This window comes from Achroia grisella, unplaced genomic scaffold, assembly GCF_030625045.1.
Source record: "Achroia grisella isolate CSIRO2021 unplaced genomic scaffold, CSIRO_AGI_Agris_v1 utg3972, whole genome shotgun sequence".
Taxonomy (NCBI): Eukaryota; Metazoa; Arthropoda; class Insecta; order Lepidoptera; family Pyralidae; genus Achroia; species Achroia grisella.
The window spans coordinates 626,174-644,773 of NW_026712838.1; the positions used below are offsets into that span (position 1 = coordinate 626,174).

Sequence of the window (18,600 nt, forward strand, 5' to 3'; positions counted from 1 at the left end):
GTTTCTGTTTTACAATCTCTCGAATACTTAACGTACAACGAAAAGCATGCTTAAAAAGACATAGAGACAAATAGATAACTTTTCTAGATAATACGCTTCGTTTTAGCTTTAATAGTCGAATCTAGTGTTTATAAGGGCAAAAACGTAGTATATTATGCTACTTGGTACTACTAAAGTATAAACAATAAGTATGGCTAATTTACTAATATCGTGCGGCAACATCGTTACTTGATTATAAAAAATAGTACCATTGTCTATTAGGACTTGAAAATTTCATTCACACATATTGCATTATTATTTCTACATTATTAGTACTATTAAAGTACAAATATCGCTATAATGTAAACCCCTTGTCGTGAAGCCATTAAATATAAGAAGATTTTAGTTACATTTTATCTGTCAAATAGTCGTGTACAATTTTTAGTTTAGTAAAGCTTAATAATGAAACCTAATAATGGGTAAATCTAGTTTTAATTAATTCAATACTATATTCATATCACCCCTGCACTGTTAAGTTTATATTATACGCGTAAGGTTGAAGGGAGATATATGGTATTATTATTACATAGTGTAAAACAAAGTCGATGTCGCTGTCTGTGTCCATATGTATACTTAAATCTTTAAAACTACGCAACACAATACATTTTGAAGTGGTTTTTTTAAATAGATACGAGTGATTCCAGATGAAGGTTTATATACAGTACCTACATGTTGGAAACTATTTTATATACCTTTTTTATTGTCTACATTTTTTATAATATTATATTGTTTTTATATGACATAAGTAATTATTACACAAATATTCTTCAACTATAACGGTGCCGTTTGCTTTTGCTCGTCGTCTTGGTCTCCATCCTTCACATTTTGGTCCTTCGAGCCGACCTTCACAGTTTGATCCTCTATTGCCGAAGTATTTACGAGGACAATCATGCAAACGAGATTGAAGACACAAAAATATATGCAAAGCAAGGGATAGTAGCGAGGTATGTTCGGAGTCTGATATGCTCGTCGCGGGTGGGTTCGGTCGGTCACCAGAAATTGACCACTTTTTAGCCGAACCCGCGTTGATGCCCGCGGCAGGCCACCCTGAACTTATTACACCTATTCAGAGTCTCACGTTAAGCACCGAACACAAGAAATTGGGCTCCAATTCTAAATTGCGTTTGTCGGGGTCGCTACAGTCATCATCCACAGTTAGGGCACGTAGGTTGTCTGCAGAGGCACAGTTAGCTCGACAATGCATGGAACGGGAACGTCAGCAGTTCGAGCGTGAGCAAAATTTCGCCATGCAACTCGCTCACCGAAGATTTGAGTACCAACGTAAGCTCATTCATCAAGCAAGACAGGTAGAAGAGCACGAGTTGAAAGCAAGCCTAGCGACACTGAAACCAGAACGGCGCTTTAGTCGCTTGGTTAGTCTACCCCAATAACGGACTGCGTCCTGTATAAATGACGCACTAAATAAATGTAATTTTCCGACTGTTGACAATAGTGAGTCTTTAACACCAAACCTCAAACAAAAATATAGTGGTCATGATTTACCAACAGATTCAATTGCGAAACCAGTCTATGTAGAATCCAACTACGAAGCTAACCCACGTATATGTCATCGCACAACGGAACACATTGACCGTGATTTTCACGATGTAAAATTGCCTGAAGCATCGTATCATAGCCATATGACATTTATGTTATATGCTAAAAATCATGAAAATACACAATACTTTGACAACGAACCATTTTTAACATGTCTAATTCCATTACAACCGATTAATAGCAGCTTACTTCGTTCAACGTCAAACAATGTTCGATTGTCTAGGCAACCTGCATTGAATGAAGAGAAAGAGTTGTCATACGTGTTGTCTAAAAATTCGAAATTTAAAATTAACATTTCAAAGACAGTGTCACACAGAAAGTCACATATTGGTTTATCCACGTGCATGAAGACCCACACAGCTTCTCTGTACATCGTAAATTCTTCAGCTGATTTGACAGTTAACAGTTTACGACGCTTTGTAGTCTGCAGAAAAGCACACCAAAATTGAGACAGTTTGTCAGTGGATACCGCAAGTTAGCCGTGTTCCACTACCAGTTCGTGCGAGACTTTGCTGATGATATGTACTACGACTGGAAATTTATACCACCCGATTTATCGCTAGGAATCGAGTAGCTGATGTGGCCTCCAAAGGAGGCACGCTGAGGAAACCCATGCTGGACAAAAAGGCCCTACTCCATGAGGACATAATTGTGTAGCAAAATGCTACACGGATGCGACTATGTTGGAAACTATTTTATATACCTTTTTTATTATCTACATTTTTTATAATATTATATTGTTTTTATATGACATAAGTCATTATTACACAAATATTCTACAACTATAACGGTGCCGTTTGCTTTTGCTCGTCGTCTTGGTCTCCATCCTTCACAGTACATGTACACCCGTGGGAAGCCGGGGCGAGTAGCTAACAATAAATAAAATTTTATCTGTATTTGTTGGCTAATATTAAAACATACAATTATAAATATAAGACACTGTTATAAAAGTTAGGTTTGTTATTAATTAAATAGCATGCTTGCATGATTAAGCGCAACAAGCTTTTGTTTATGCTTGCACTCATCTCTATTTTTGTAAAAAAAACTCCTTCGAGGCTCCACGCGACTTTCATATATACCATAGTTTTTTTTATCCTTATAGGAAAGGCAAAGAGTATAACTCCATACAGCCGTCGTATTCTAAAAATTACTCTCTAGCGTTTCCGAACGCTTGTAAACTTTGTTTATACTGAAATTATGCGTGGTTGTTTGTTAAAACGTATATAAAATAATTAGATATAGATACAAATGAATACAGTGCTGTAACATCACAATAAATTGTTTTTAATTGTATTATAAGTATATGTAAGGAAACCACAATTTTTGTGATGTTTAATTTAAATATATTATTGTTAAAACTCTTGTATATCCTGGTAACATTATTCCTACAAGTCGACTAAAGGACTTGTATCCATGGTCACGAATAAGGCATTATTAAAAAAATATATATAACAAACTTGGTTATTGACATTATCCATATTTTTTTAACTATAAATTAATGAAAAAAAAACGAAATTTCTGTCACAAACTCATAACGAAACCAAATATCTATGTCTATGTGAAATACCGCATTGCTACAGTTTTTCCATTGCCTTGCATAAGTCATAATTGTTATTATTTAGTAATTAAAGTTTTAATTACTATAAATTATTGACATTAACCAATTCATTATAACTATTTTATATAATAATAATGTTGGAGGTATCGATATTTTCATGTCTTTTAAGTATTTTTTGGCTTCTATTACACACTACTTTAAAATTGCCTTTTTTGATTTGCAGTTGTAACCTGTACTCATCTATATTGCATTATATATTATATATTCAATCACAATGGTGCCAAGAAGCGTATTTAGTCGTACTATTTTAAATAACATTACTTGGCTTAATGGAAAGAAGTACTTGAGCAGTATACCCTGCTGTGCTAATGCGGTTTCTGATACTTATATAAAGACAGATAGTTCTGAAATAAATGTAATAAAAAGCACAAATGAAGACTTATCAGATGTTAATCCACATCTACCAAAAACATTTAATTTAGCAGCCTATGTCAATAAGTCTAGAATATTACAAAATTTACTTTTTCTCAATGTCAATTTAAGTAAAATTGAAAAGAAACCACATATTGCAGAAAAACTTATGAAACTAGATTTTGATGATATAAAAGATCACATATTGTTCCTTAAAGACTATGTTGATGCTGATAATATTGGAATTTTTTTTACTATTAATCCTATGATCTTATATCAATCATTAGACGATTTGAAAGTAAGAATACATTACTTACAATCAAAATGTTTTACACATGATCAAATACAGCAAATTATATCAAAAAATCCTTTTTGGCTTATGTTTAGGTGAGGTATATATAATTTTTTATTATTATAAATGGATTGAAATTATTTTATTTGTAATTAAGGGCCACACTCTTGTTGGTGGAGCTCTTACCAGATTTATATAAAATGAAAATTGTTTTCCTGTTTTATTACAGTACAATCCGTATAGACAGACGATTGGGATTTTATCAAAATAAATTTAATTTAGTAGGTGATGAAATACGATTATTGGCTACAAAACGACCAAAGATTATTACTTATAATCTTCATCATATAAACACCAACACATTTGTAATAAAGGAAGAGATGGGATTTGAGGATCATGAAATGAAGCAGTTAATTTTGCAGAAACCCAAGTTGTGGATGTTGAGTATGTATTCCAAATACATAATATCATTATCAATAGTAATGCCCCTTTACATCTTAGTCTTATGGAACGGCAACACATGAGTGGTATCACTTGTAATTAATTAAACACTCACCTTTATGTGAACAACACTAGGTCATCACATTATCATGTGATGTCCTAGAGCACACCATACTATCAATTGGGTAATTGGCTTATTAGCTGGGGGTGCAGTACTAGTCTAGTAATAAAGGGAACTAGTGGCCTCATGCAGTTCTCTCTGGAAAGGATTTTGGTTTATTCCTGACTTCATGATGCACCAATGCCTTGCCAGGGCCTGCTGTTGTACAGGTATATTCATCTAAACAAAAAACTATTTTGGTTTTTAATTAATATATTTTATAACTCACAGTATTTTTGTTTTTTGTAGATCAGAAAGTGTTATTGGAAAGATTTCACTATATTCATAATATTATGAACATACCTCATGAAACAATTTTAAAGAGTCCAGGTGTTATTCTGTGTAGAAATTTCAAGTTAAAACAGCGACATTTGTTTCTGGAGAAATTAGGAAGAGCTCAATATAATCCAAATAAAGAAAACTATGTTCCAATAATAGCTTTAGCTGAAGGTACAGATTTGGAATTCTGTAATAAATATGCTAAGACTAATATCAGTGACTTTAATATATTTCTCAAAACACTTTGATTTAACCGGTTTTTCCTAGTAAAATTTTGTTCTGAAGAGCATTAAGAGAATGATATAGAAGAGTGTCAAGAATACCAGCTACTGTGAACACTCCTCCCACTATTGCACATATATTTGTAGCTAAATGTCCAATAGACCTGTAACATAAATGTGAATGTGAATAAATAATGGATACCTCACTAAATGTTTTATTTCTTTACCGCTATGTCATTAACAATAACTATTATTTTAGATAATCACTTGAGTCTTTCGGGTCGTCCTCCTACATGATGGTTGTGGTCCTACATGATGTTTACGAGTGTGGGCTCACAACTCGGAAAGCTCTACAGTACTTTTAGTGTTGTGGCCAGATATCACTTGTACTTTCCAATATCATCATAAATATAGGAAAGGAAGGAAAGAATTTTATTTTCCATTCGAATAGCCCATAACAATTTCTTATATGAATCTCCTAAGAAGCGACTAACAATAAAATAATTATGCAGACCATTAGTTCAATTTAAATTCGATCAGTTCATTCATCAATAACCATGACTAACATAAATATATTAATAACAAGAATAATTATAGTATAATAAAAGTTGAAATAATATATAATAAGGGAAAAATGAAAAGATAAAAAAGGTGTATAAGAGTTGCAAAAAAAACAATATTCTAACTGCACAAACATACACTCGCGAGCAACCAAACCAAATGAACATGTTGGTACTTGTTTTATTTTATGGTGTTGATGTTTTTTTAAAGTTTAGGTTTCAAGCTTTCATATAACATATTATTTTTATTTAAATGTTGTATCATTTCATTTAGAACAATGTTTGAATGTAGAGATAGTGCATGAGTCTATTTGGTTGCTCGCGAGTGTAGTAGAAAGACTGTAAGTGACATCGAATTAGAAAAAAAGTAACTACGCAAATTATGTAAAATTCAACCAATGTTTTTAAGTACCTTTCCTTCTCAGTGTATTTAACCATTAATGGCGATAGTTCGTAACTGAAAAAAGCTCCGGGCATTCCAGATTCAGCATGGTTACCAGAAACGGACTTTTGATGTCTTGTTACTGAAAACTGATTTGTATAAAGAACTGTCTTATCCAGTTTAATATACATTGTAGGCACTATTTTTAAGTAGTACTGGAACATAACAGCACCTGGAAATAAAAGTATGGAATGTTCTTTCTTTTCCTACCTACCTTTTACCTCTACTGTTGACCTGGATTTACAGTGGTCGATTATTAAAATAATGATTTCTAGTCTCACTCTTTAAAGCAAAAATCATTTATTCATGTAGGACATTTTAGAGCTTTGTGCCAGTTTGCGGGAATTTCTCGTTAGCTAGTCAATATAGCTTCATACGAATATCTGGGGATTAATTAATTAACGACTAGCTTATATGTTATTAACTACTAGCTGTTACCCGCGATTTCATTCATGTAGAATTAAATTTTTTGAAATAAAAGTAGCTTAAGTTACTCTTTATAACATTAGCTATCTCCGAGTGAACCTTGTTTAAATCGGATCAACCGTTTCAAAGGTAACAAGCAGTGGTTAGACTACGTGTCGACGTCGGCGAAATTAGGGTTCGCGAGACCTCCTTTTTCTCAGTCAAGAAAACGTTAAATTACATTGGTTAAATTACGTGGAATTATAGTTAAACTAATGTATGAGTAAACGAGATTTATTGCTAATCCAATGATAACAAAAATTAGACAAATAGAAATTAAAGTAGATGAACTTGTCAGCCTTTATCCTTACTGAACTTTTTTAGGATTATGTCATAGCTAACACTAGCTGCTATTTCAGCTTCAATTGATAGAACTGATAACGCAGATAGTCTCTCTTGACTCATCGTGCTTATCAAGTAGGTCTTAATCAATTTTGATGTTGAGATTTTCTCAACTGAAGCTGTACTGACGGGAACTGTTTGTCATGATTCTATCTATCGATCGATCTACGTTATATAAACATTCGGATATATTTAAATCCCGCAAAGTACTAAACACTTTCTTTACTCGCGCAACTGTATGAAAATAAATAAAAACGGTCGACGTCGCCGGCACTTAACGCCGCCACTGTTACCAAGAACAAACATAAAGACAAATTGTTATATAATGATTTATTGATTTTGTATATACTTTCATATGCATTTAGTAAAAAGCTGTTAATTTAAAATTACAGACACTTAAATTTTATTTAGTCGTATAGGTTTTCAATTTTAACGGGTAAATACCAGGTTTGTAATTTACTATTATTTGAGAAAGCCAAAATCAATAAATTGTATCTATGATTTGTAATTCCAACTGGTAAATAGCCCCCGCTTTACTTTGTTCCCTTATAAAATTAATTATTTAATGGCATTCCTTACGTGACACTTTTAATTTAATCAATACTATAAAACACTTGGGAAATGTTTTTGGTTTAAAGTAGCTTTAATAGTTTATAGTAGTAATTGGTAATGAGTAAGGAGTAACCACGCTTTTAAAAGTGGTCCGAGGTCCCAGTTTAAAATTCGGACTTTCTGGCGTTTTTTCCATATTTATTCTGGCAACTCTGTTGATAATTTGCTCGTTTCACACAAATAACAACAGATGTAACCACTGCTTTAAGATAAATGCCGCCATAAACAATTGCAAAGGAACATGCACAAAGCATTCCACGTCGCATTCAAGATTTATTATCTAACTTTGCATATTTCATTTCAATATATTGTACCTATTGTGAAAAAAAATGCAATATTACTAAAAATAAAATTGTAATGTGTAAGCTTATAAGTTTGTTTAAATTTTCATGTTCTTTGTACAAAAATGTGTTCGACTGAAGGACTATGTATCCAAAGTCCTGAGTAAAGATTTTTTTTTATATTGACGTTTTATGTAATTGACGTTGACATTTTAAGTTACGGTATTCTGGTTATGTATGATTTTAATTGACTTTATGCACTATTTTTTATTATTCTCTGTAACGAAAATAGTAATAAAATAATAAGAGAAACTATAGGGATTTTCTGTCTATAATTACTATTACGGCCAACAGTTAGGTAAGACTAAAAATGCCGGTACCTGGAGGAATGTACCAAAATCAAGGTCCATCCTGTTTTGATAAAATGAAAATGGGTTTTATGATAGGATTCTGTGTTGGGATGGCCAGTGGCGGTCTATTCGGCGGTTTTACAGCTTTGAGGTTAGAAATGAAATTATGTTTTCAATTGTCTTATCACGTTTGTACCACTTATTGTACTTGTACCACTTATTGTACTTATGTGTATTTTATTTCTAGATACGGAGCTAGGGGACGTGAGCTAGTCCATTCTGTTGGAAAAGTAATGCTTCAAGGCGGAGGAACCTTCGGTACCTTCATGGCAATTGGGACTGGAATACGTTGTTAATATTATAGTAGTGAGCTCATATGTTAATTTTGTATATACTTAATACTAAAAATAGTTTATCAATTTGCATAATTACCTATTACAAACATAATTAAGTTAATAGTTGTTTATTTTATTTAGACACAGGTTCACCTCTAATATTTAATGGAAAAGGCATTCTATGCTATGTACGAAAGTAAAAGATTTTTCTTCCACATTAAACCTAACAAAAAAAACTTAGCTATTTCATCTAAATTATTTTTTATATTTTAATCTGTTTGAATGGGATGAATTAATAGATCCTTTGCGAGTGCAAAGAACTTTGGTGCCATTAGACACCCAGTTGATTGTGCTAGATGGTGTGTAGTTTTTATAGATGGATGGTATTGGTAAGACAGTGAGGGAAGAATGGAATTTGTTGTGATTGAATTGAAAAGTGATGACCAAAATAACAGTAATATGCAAAATACTACTGTATGTTAATTCTACTAAAAAAAGTAGCAGGTATAATATAGCAACCTTAACTTATACTGACTAAAGCATCTAGTTGCCAAGAAATTAACAAACTCACTTCACAATTGTTAGGATCATAAATATAGATGTATTAATTTCTTACCTTCTTTTGCCAGCCCAGTGACACCATCTAGAGGAGCAGTATTAGCACTTTTAATATTTGTTCCAAATGACAAATGTCTTATCACATGGGTAGTATTAAATACTGAAGACGAGTATGGTTGTACATCATGTACATGGACATGATTAATTGTAAAACTCTTGCCTGGAGCAATATGGAAACTACCACCCACCTAAAAGTTAAATATATTTTAAGTAACATTTATTAATTAGTTAGCAGTTGTTAATTTTCTGTACAATAATAGATTTACATACTCTATTTACTTCCATGTAGCCATAAATTTGACAACCTTCTTTAAGAGCTGAATTTGTTTTTTCAATGGAATCATCATCCTTGCATTGCTCAATAGTTGTTAAATCTGGTAAAGCCCATCTCCGTAACCTATATGCTTCTTTTACATCTTCACAAGTATTGCAACATCTGTAATTAATCAATGAATGGTCAAGTACAAGTCAGGCTTGTACTTGACCATTCATTGATTAAAATGTGGATTGCTAAAAATTCCTTCTGTAATGGTAGCCACAAGATTAATAAGAATGAAGATACATGTATGTATACATATAGAAATATACATAAAAGTAATATGACAAAGTTTGTATATTCCTTTTAATAATTAAAATATTAAAAGGCAATTTACAAAGTTAAAAAAATGTTATTATTATTTCCCTGTATTTTTTATATGCCTTTACCAATTATGTACCACCATGTATGTATGGTGTGGTAACACCATAAGTTCTTTATTTATCAATCCCCTATACCAATTTGGTTTGGGACCCTAAAAACCAATATAAGTATTTATTTATAATTGTATACTTACTGTGATTCATTGAAGGCAGCACCATAACAGCTTCCACAAGTAATCTTTGCAATTTCTGAATTATTTTGTTGTACCTATAAAATCATGTTAAATCTGTACAATTAATTTGCTAATGATAGTGCAATTTTTGTATTATTTTAAATATTTCAGTTTTACACATATTACAAGAAGTTTTACATTTTTTAGTAAGTACTATAGTTTTATTAATAACCACATTTTAGAAACTGTGATTGTAAACTAAGAAACTTAATCACTATAATCAGTTATTTTTATTGTTTTAATTTATATATTATCATTATATATATGTATATAACATAAACTTATCAATATGTAAGTTACAGAAAAAAAATACATAGTTACAGTGGTAGAACTGAGAGCAATTTCTTCTTTTTTGGGTTCCTCTATTGGATTTCCATCTAAGTCCAGTCTTCTTTTATGTATATTGTGGTCCATTTGAAGATGCTGCTCACCCGATGAATCCATTGCATCCAGAACTAAATCTTAAGAAATAAAACCAAACTTAATATTATAACATTACAAAATTACTATGATCGTGGTGGAATGTATTAAAAAAGTTACTAGAATTTAATCATAGTTGCTAGGAAGGTGTGTGTAGAGGTCAAGCGGACATCTAGCCATATCCGCTTGTCACCACTACAACAAATCTGGGATATATTAGTGAGCCATGTAACTACTAATATTCTTCTTTTTCCATATATATCTTGTATTTTTTATACTTACCTGTTGCTCAAATATCATATATGGATTAAGGGAAAGTAGAAGGGCAAATCATCTAATTATTATTTTTATGTTCTCGTCATACCTTCTTAGGTGTTAAACATTGTCTATATTAATATAAATATTATTAATTATATTAATATAGACAAATCGTTTATTATTATTCTATAATATAATTTGATTAAATTAGTTACAAAGACGATGATGATGATGATGTTCGTGTTAACACTTACAATTGCAGGAAATAGTAGGCACAACAATATCAAAATTTATCCGTAATTTATGTCCTCTTGACGTATCAACAAATAATTCTTCAGAAATGTTAGGCGACATGTACGTGTGAAGTTCTGATAAAAATAATAACAGCATAGTAAGAGCACCGGTTATAGTTACTGAAAGAAATAGTAATTTGTTTAGAAAAAAAAAACAATTGGTATCAATTGTGGTTACTTTGTATACGTTTTTTACTTACTGGCAGCTCCTGTCGCAGTCTTAATTCTGAAATCTTCTAAAGTTTTGGCATAGGCATCTAATTGCTTAAACCTGTCGATTAGTTGAGAAGACATGGCTGTTTATTTGAAAACACCTTAGATATAATGTTGTAATATGATATTACTGCAGTTTTAGCTACAATCTCATCTCAAAAAATAGACTCAGTATTTTTTATTTAATTTTAATCATAATACATGGGACTACAATATAAGGAATCTTACACCAAACAATTAAATTAAATGAATAAAATATTTTTTTTGTAATCTGTGACCGACTCATATTGAAGGGATGTGAAAATAATATCGACATTGTAAAAATCGTTTCTTATTTATTAATACAAGCGTTATTACTGATCGATATTAATATTCTAAAAAGTCGATTCATTCTTCTTAGACGATTTTTTTAATCACACTCACTCTTAGATCAGACACATTTTAAGCTAAGAACAATAACAAGACCAAGTGGTGACTTTACAGAATAACACAAACCAATTGTCGAGGAAAAGAGGTAGGATTGTGGAAAATAATTGATCTTATAACTTAGCCGATCTAAGTTTGGGGCTAATAGCCTTAAGTTGGTAAGTTTACGTATATCAGGGATTCTAATCTTCTCTGAACGGGCAATACTGTTCTGATTAGAAAGAGTGTTGCCATATCACCATATAACTTTCTCCTAAATTATGGCTAAGTACTCCCTAAAATTCAGGGTTTGAAGCCAATAATTAATGAGCCAATAAATATTAATCCTCAGGACTCTATTCTAGGTCCTTTCTTATTTTTAGTTTACATAAATGATCTTCCTTATATGGTAGAAAAGATAGCTGACATAGTTCTGTTTGCTGATGATACTTCATTAGTATTCAAAGTTAATCGACATATTGATGATATAGAAGAAGTAAACGGTGCTCTCTCTTATTTTTTAAAATGGTTTACTGCTAATAATATACTACTAAATGCTAATAAAACTAAATGTATCAAATATACTCTCCCCAATGTAAGGTACGATTTTTGAATCTACCGTAGATTCAAAAATCGTATTGGAAAATAAACCTATTAATTTTGTTGACGATACTGTATTTATAGGTATCACATTAGATTCTAAGTTGCAATGGGGTGCTCATTCTATAAAATTGGCGAGTCGACTTAGTTCTGCCGCTTATGCGGTAAGAAGAATTAGATAATTAACAGACGTGGCAACGGCAAAACTTGCCTACTTTAGCTATTTCCATAGCATTATGTCGTATGGTATTTTGTTATGGGGCAAAGCAGCTGATATAAATACAGTATTTATTTTACAAAAGAGGGCCATTCGCTCCATTTATATTATGGGTTCCAGGGAGTCTTTACGAGAGTGCTTTAAGGGATCAAATATCTTCACCGTTTCTTTTCAATATATTTATGAAATTATCATGTATGCCAGGAAGAATATAGACAGTTTCAAAATGTACTAATAAAAACTTACGTAACAATAAATAACTGATTTTACCTAAATGTCGTTTGGCTAAAGTTAGTAATTCGTTTTATGGCAATTGCGTAATAAGGTTTTACAATAAAATACCAGAGTCTGTTATAAATCTGCCAGAAAAAACATTTAAATGTCAAATAAAACACATCCTTTGCAAAAAAGCTTACTATGAAAAAGGCGGGAAACGTTAAACTTGGCGGGCGCGTTTTTTCTTTTGATTTAAATTTTATACATATTTTTCATTATTTAGTGATTGTGATACTGTATTTAGTTCTTTAATATCTATTATTTAGTTTGTTTATTGTAGTTAGTATAAATAATTAGCTGTTTTATTGGTAAGTTTTTCGTTTTTTCATTTCTATGGACGATCCCCCCGACCCGGGGGGATTCGTCCCTCCGGCTTCTAACTATGTTACAATTTCATGCGAATCGGGTATGGAAACCGATACGTCTTGTTCAAATCGATCGATAAAACGCAGTATATTACAAAGATTTTGTAAAAGTTGTAATAAACGGAGAAAAAAAATTCTTCAGATAAAATTACAGATTATATGTACAGATGACATAAATGATGGCATTGAAATACAAAAACCTCTCACGGAAGTGATTTCCACTCCACAATCTGTAAATTTAGATCCCCCTCATCCATCCACATCTAAAGAAACAAATGAAAATCTAGACACGCGGCAGCGTGTCAAGCCGAGTTTCAAGTAAACTGGCCTGCAGCACCGTGTGTATATTTACACGAACCATTTGGAGCCACTTTTGACCCCCTCATAACTCAAAAACTCTTTCACATAAACCTGTCAAATTTGGTTCATATATTGAGACTTGCGAGATAAATATGTGTTCCAAATTTCATAAACATATCTCAAATGGTTATTTAGATATTAATGTCCAAAAATCGTCATTTTTATCACTGATCAACTATAGATCAAAATTATAACCCACTTCCAGATGACCTAGGAAGTTCAAATTTGGTATGCAGATAGGTAATTAGGTGAATATAAAGGAAAAATCTGAAACTGGTAAATTGTTATCATTTTACTACAATTTTTCACTTTAATTGATTCTATTTCAACTTATACTGGACGAATACTAAAATTCTATGAAAACGTCGATAGCCACCAATTGACATTGATCCCTGGCGTAAAATCTCATCTTGTACTGGACGGAAAGTAATATTGTATGAAAACGTCGATCATTACCAATTTACGTTGACCCCTTCACATCAGTGTCGATAACTAGCAAACTTCAAATATTGCATTGAGCGGTAAACACTAGTTGCTATAATTTAGATTCTGTCTAGGAGTATAGTCGAATTTCGTATTTATTATGTTATTAACTGAGATTTGGTATTAATTATTGTTTCAATATTTAGCGCACATCGATAGTGTAAAATCATTATTTTTATAAATAATTATTAAATAATAGGCATTTCGGTATAGGGCGCCGCGGCGGCGCCGTGTGGGAGCGGTGCGATAAAACTCAATGTTTTGTTTCTCGATATCTAACCTATAAGGTTGCGATTTATGCTACGAAATTTATAGCTTTCTTAAATTATACTTATATATTTGTGATTATATTATTATTACATTATTTTAGTAAATACGTATGGTATAGACAATAGTTTAAACCAAAAATTAATAACAATTTTAGTATAGTTATAAGTAGGAATGTATAGTTTTAACTCGAGAATGAGAACTCATTGGTAAGAAATTGTTTTCTTGAGAATTCAATAGATAACAGTCAATTTGTTACATAATCGTCTTTACGAACTATAACGTGTCAATACGAAGTTTCAGATATTAAATAATGTATATGTTGATAGAGAACAATTCCGTATTTGCTTAACATATGCTATTGCTATCCTAGGTCCTTTACTTTTTATAATGTTCATAAATGATGTCAATTCATGCTTTAAGTTTTGCAAAATTTTATTGTATGCTGATGACCTTAAAATATATCATGTAATTGATGGTCCCAATGATCATATACATTTTCAGGAGGATCTGAATCGTTTCAGCAGTTACTGTAAAACTAACAAGCTAACACTTAGTCTAACAAAATGTAAAAGTATCACTTTCTCCAGAAAGCGAAATATAAGCAAGTTCTCTTACACATTGTGTAATTCTGTCCTCAATAATGTGGAAATAATCAAAGACTTAGGTATTACTTTAGACACTAGGCTCGTACTTGATACACATATCGATAATATAATTAATAAAGCATATAAAATGTATGGTTATGTTATGAGAACCTGTGTTAATTTTAAAAGCCCTTCTACTTACTTATATTTATACAAAAGTCTTATTCGCTCTCAATTAGAATATGCCGTAACTGTTTGGAACCCTTTTTACAATATATATTCGGATAGAATTGAAATGGTACAGAAAAAAATTCTACGCTGATTACAATATAAGTTTTACCATAGCCATCTTTCTTATGACAGACTTTTGAAGAAATTTGATTTATTAAATCTAACATCGCGACGCACACAACTTGAGATTATGTTTTTATATGATATAGTCCAAAATAAATATGATTGCACCTCTTTGACAAACCAGATAAGTTGGTTCCATCGCGAGCACAAATGAGAACGTCAAGAAAACAGGAATTGTTCGCTGTTAACAGATGTCGTACAAACTCTGGTACTCGGTCACCAATTAATAGAATTGTTAAAGCATATAATGATAACTTCTCTAATATAGATATATTTGCTACTAGACCATCATTATTCAAAAAGATGGTTGGTCAGAATTTGTCACATACCCACTTAACTTAATAGATGTTAATTTTTATTCTTAGTAATTCCTTTTTTTTTTTTATTTATTATTATTATTTTATTTTATTTCATTTTACGCTTTCTTATATTAATAGATAAGTTGCATTTTGAGTCGATATTTGTAACTTTGTATAAAATTCATCACTACTCTAGACAAATTTGCATGATTATATAATTATTGTCTTAAGTAAACTGTGATTAACGTCGTTGGTGATACATTTATCTTTCATCTCATCACATATTGTCAAAAAAATCACAAGGCCTTAGTTTTGGCAGTCCTCTTCTCAAGATAGCCTCCTCTATATTTATTAAAGGGCAGGTTTACGTTGGACTCTCCAGAGTTAAAACCTTAGATGGAGTACGTCTTAACAATTTAGATCCAAGTCACGAGAGCTCTATTGTAGAGTACAACCATCTGAGCACGTTATACCGCCCCGATTTGCCCAAAAATTCCTGACACTGAATTGGCATTGCACTTGAACATTTAAAAGTTACAAGAAAATATAGAAAATAACACAAAAAAAAAGACAATTATAACCCGTAAATATTCGAAAATACAGTATTTATCAAAAATAATTTGGTATTAATTTAGTTATAAATAAGTACCTCGTATAATTTATGTACAAAAAGTAATGATATCCCATCAAAAACATAAATGTGAAATGATAGCCGAGTTTAATATTATGATATATGCCTTGATTGTTGACTTCTACGACAAAAGAGATGAGATCTAAATGGGTGCCAAGTTCAATGGTCTGTCCTGAAATGTATTTATAACAATATAAAATATTTCTTATAACTTAGATAATATACTGTAGCCTAAGGTCTAACTTGGCTAGTTTTCATATACGAAATATATTGTAGCCTTCGCAAGTTCTAAACATGTTACTTGTCGGTTCCTATTTTAATATTAATAGTAACTAGCAATCGAAAGTAATATTGTTATAAATACATTTCAGGACAGACCATTGAACTTGGCACCCATTTAGATCTCATCTCTTTTGTCGTAGAAGTCAACAATCAAGGCATATATCATAATATTAAACTCGGCTATCATTTCACATTTATGTTTTTGATGGGATAATAATATTTCTGAACCAGTAGCAAGGAAAATGTATGAACCCACAGACCATGCCCCATACTTAGTTCATGTAGTAAGACAAGAAAAGTCTCCAAATGACGGTACTACACTTCACCCTGTGACATTTGGTAAATTCCTCAAAAAACAGTATTTTAAAAACATTATTAATGGAAGTGTAAAACGCATTGGACGAAATAAAATTGCATTATCTTTCTTAGTTTACCATGATGCTAATACATTCATTAATCATAACAGTTTAAATGATTACAAATTACAGGCTTTTATACCAACATTTAATATTACACGTATGGGTCTTAGATATATGATGAAATATTACAAAATATTTCTGTTCCTATCGGTTGTGGCAATATACTTAAAGTAAGACGGCTAAATTACAAAGTTGTTGTTGATGGCTCTCCCACTTGGAAACCTTCTCAGACAGTAGTAGTCACATTTGATGGTCAGGTACTACCAAAAAGAATATTCATGTGTTATAATGCATTACCAGTGGAATTATACACTTATCCAACTATACAATGTTTCAATTGCTGTCGTTATGGTCACACTAAAATTCAATGCAGGTCAAAGCCACGTTGTTTTAAATGTGGTCAAAATCATACAGGAGAAACATGTGATGTTGAAGATGCTTTTTGCTGTTTATGTTCAGGAAATCATTTTTCTACTAGCAAATCTTGTCCAGAATTCAATAGACAAAAACAAATAAAGTTATATATGGCTGAAAATTGTAATATGCTGAGGCCTCAAAATTGCACCCTGCTGTTACAAAGCCTTTTGCTGAAGTCCTTTCCACGCCATCGGCACATGGAACATCATTCAGCACTTTAAAAAATATATCTGAATCAAAAACTTATAATGATACTGCTTTTAAACAATCTTATAAAAAAACCGTATTCTTAAAACCTAAATCTCCTCATCCATCCTATGTTGGGTATGATAAAGTTGCCCATGAGAATATTATAAAAGATTTTAATATGCCCTCCCCTTCTAATGGCTGTGCGCTTAACAGTCAGTATAAAAATAAAAGTCAATCTAATATTAAAGAAGTTATTATTTCATTAATCAACTTACTTGTAAGTTCTAATATAATACCGTCCCACGTTGCCCCATTTATAGAAATATTCAAAAATCTACTCCATAATGGATCAAGTAGTCCAATGGAATTGCAGAAGTGTACTTAGCAAAAAAAGTGATTTAATTCATTTAATCAATAAATATCAACAACCACTTGTTATTGCACTAACTGAAACTTGGCTTAAACCTGATTTTAATTTCAAATTATCAGAATACTCTTGTATTCGAGATGATAGGCCAGATGGGTATGGTGGGGCTGCCTTACTCATCAATAAAGCTACTCATTTTTCTTCTATTCTATTTCGCCTCATACTCATCCTTTCCCTTGTATGGCGTAATATAAAAAGATACAGATCTGCTTTCCAAGATTCTCCTTTTTTTACATTATCAGAGACTACAGCTAACGAGTTTCTAGATCGTTTAGCACCACCCTACGTATCTCATATGGATCCCATAACGCGGCCACTTTCCACCAATAAAAATATAAACTCTTCAGCTCTTGACAGTCCTTTTACATTTACGGAACTTAAAACCGTTCTGTCTCATAAGAAAGATTCATCTCCAGGAAATGACCACATTCCATATTCATTTTTAGCGAATATTAATGATGAATGTATGTTGTATTACCTTAATCTCATAAATTCAGTAATGTTAACTGGGAATATTCCGTCGTCATGGAAACATCACACGGTATTGCCAGTTAAAAAACCCAACAAACCTTCCGATGACAGTAGTTCATATCGTCCTATAGCTCTTTCCACAGTTCTTTTAAAAATTGCTGAAAATTGAGTAAAAACTCGTTTAGAGTGGTATGTCGAAAGTAAAAAACTATTAGCTGAAAGTCAGTATGGGTTTAGAAGGGGTAAAAGTACATTAGATGGAATCAGTCTGATCGTTTCAGATATACGTTTGGCATTCTCTAAAAATCAGTCGGTAGTTTCAGTTTTCTTAGATATTAACTCTGCGTATGACAATGTCAATATTTACATATTATGGAAAAAGCTTTGCGATTTGAATGTTCCTCCCATACTTACTAACTTTATTATTAATATTTTGACGGAAAGATCCATTAGCGTTATATTGTCTGATTCTAATATTTTGTCTCGAGTTGTATGGAAGGGTCTCCCGCAGGGATCACCACTCAGTCCTCTT

The 18,600-nt window shown here is 31.8% G+C and overlaps 3 protein-coding genes across 5 annotated transcripts; 2 read left to right on the forward strand and 1 right to left on the reverse strand.

Moving 5' to 3' along the window:
- The first annotated feature begins 3,047 nt into the window (after nt 1-3,047).
- On the forward strand, nt 3,048-4,985 carry LOC131844125 (transcription termination factor 3, mitochondrial). Of its 2 annotated transcripts, XM_059192919.1 has the most exons (4): nt 3,048-3,297; nt 3,378-3,952; nt 4,087-4,301; nt 4,708-4,985. In XM_059192919.1, exons 2-4 carry the CDS (start codon nt 3,429-3,431, stop codon nt 4,983-4,985), a joined length of 1,017 nt encoding a protein of 338 aa, XP_059048902.1. In that variant the 5' UTR covers nt 3,048-3,297; nt 3,378-3,428. The 2 variants fall into 2 exon arrangements, with proteins under 2 accessions (XP_059048902.1, XP_059048903.1); XM_059192920.1 differs by lacking the exon at nt 3,048-3,297 and having other exon boundaries at nt 3,315-3,952.
- Nucleotide 4,986: 1 nt separating this feature from the next.
- On the reverse strand, nt 4,987-11,646 carry LOC131844124 (endoplasmic reticulum-Golgi intermediate compartment protein 3). Of its 2 annotated transcripts, XM_059192918.1 has the most exons (9): nt 11,515-11,646; nt 11,007-11,077; nt 10,768-10,926; nt 10,157-10,296; nt 9,797-9,870; nt 9,234-9,399; nt 8,962-9,151; nt 5,931-6,132; nt 4,987-5,122 (listed from the first exon to the last, which is right to left on the reverse strand). In XM_059192918.1, exons 3-9 carry the CDS (start codon nt 10,901-10,903, stop codon nt 4,987-4,989), a joined length of 1,044 nt encoding a protein of 347 aa, XP_059048901.1. In that variant the 5' UTR covers nt 10,904-10,926; nt 11,007-11,077; nt 11,515-11,646. The 2 variants fall into 2 exon arrangements, with proteins under 2 accessions (XP_059048901.1, XP_059048900.1); XM_059192917.1 differs by lacking the exon at nt 11,515-11,646 and having other exon boundaries at nt 11,007-11,348.
- Nucleotides 6,974-8,955, forward strand: LOC131844127 (reactive oxygen species modulator 1). The gene is made up of 2 exons (XM_059192921.1): nt 6,974-8,161; nt 8,258-8,955. Exons 1-2 carry the CDS (start codon nt 8,031-8,033, stop codon nt 8,364-8,366), a joined length of 240 nt encoding a protein of 79 aa, XP_059048904.1. The 5' UTR covers nt 6,974-8,030; the 3' UTR covers nt 8,367-8,955.
- Nucleotides 11,647-18,600: the final 6,954 nt, after the last annotated feature.

What these genes read in the sequence shown, in the direction of transcription:
- LOC131844125 (XM_059192919.1), top strand. Translation starts at nt 3,429, where the DNA reads ATGGTGCCAAGAAGCGTATTTAGTCGTACTATTTTAAATAACATTACT. An exon ending in CCTTTTTGGCTTATGTTTAG is followed by an intron (nt 3,953 to 4,086) that starts GTGAGGTATATA and finishes GTTTTATTACAG; the next exon opens with TACAATCCGTATAGACAGAC. An exon ending in ACCCAAGTTGTGGATGTTGA is followed by an intron (nt 4,302 to 4,707) that starts GTATGTATTCCA and finishes TGTTTTTTGTAG; the next exon opens with ATCAGAAAGTGTTATTGGAA.
- LOC131844127 (XM_059192921.1), top strand. Translation starts at nt 8,031, where the DNA reads ATGCCGGTACCTGGAGGAATGTACCAAAATCAAGGTCCATCCTGTTTT. An exon ending in GGCGGTTTTACAGCTTTGAG is followed by an intron (nt 8,162 to 8,257) that starts GTTAGAAATGAA and finishes TTTTATTTCTAG; the next exon opens with ATACGGAGCTAGGGGACGTG.
- LOC131844124 (XM_059192917.1), bottom strand. Translation starts at nt 11,100, where the DNA reads ATGTCTTCTCAACTAATCGACAGGTTTAAGCAATTAGATGCCTATGCC. An exon ending in GCCTACTATTTCCTGCAATT is followed by an intron (nt 10,297 to 10,767) that starts GTAAGTGTTAAC and finishes TTATTTCTTAAG; the next exon opens with ATTTAGTTCTGGATGCAATG. An exon ending in GCTACATGGAAGTAAATAGA is followed by an intron (nt 9,152 to 9,233) that starts GTATGTAAATCT and finishes TTTAACTTTTAG; the next exon opens with GTGGGTGGTAGTTTCCATAT.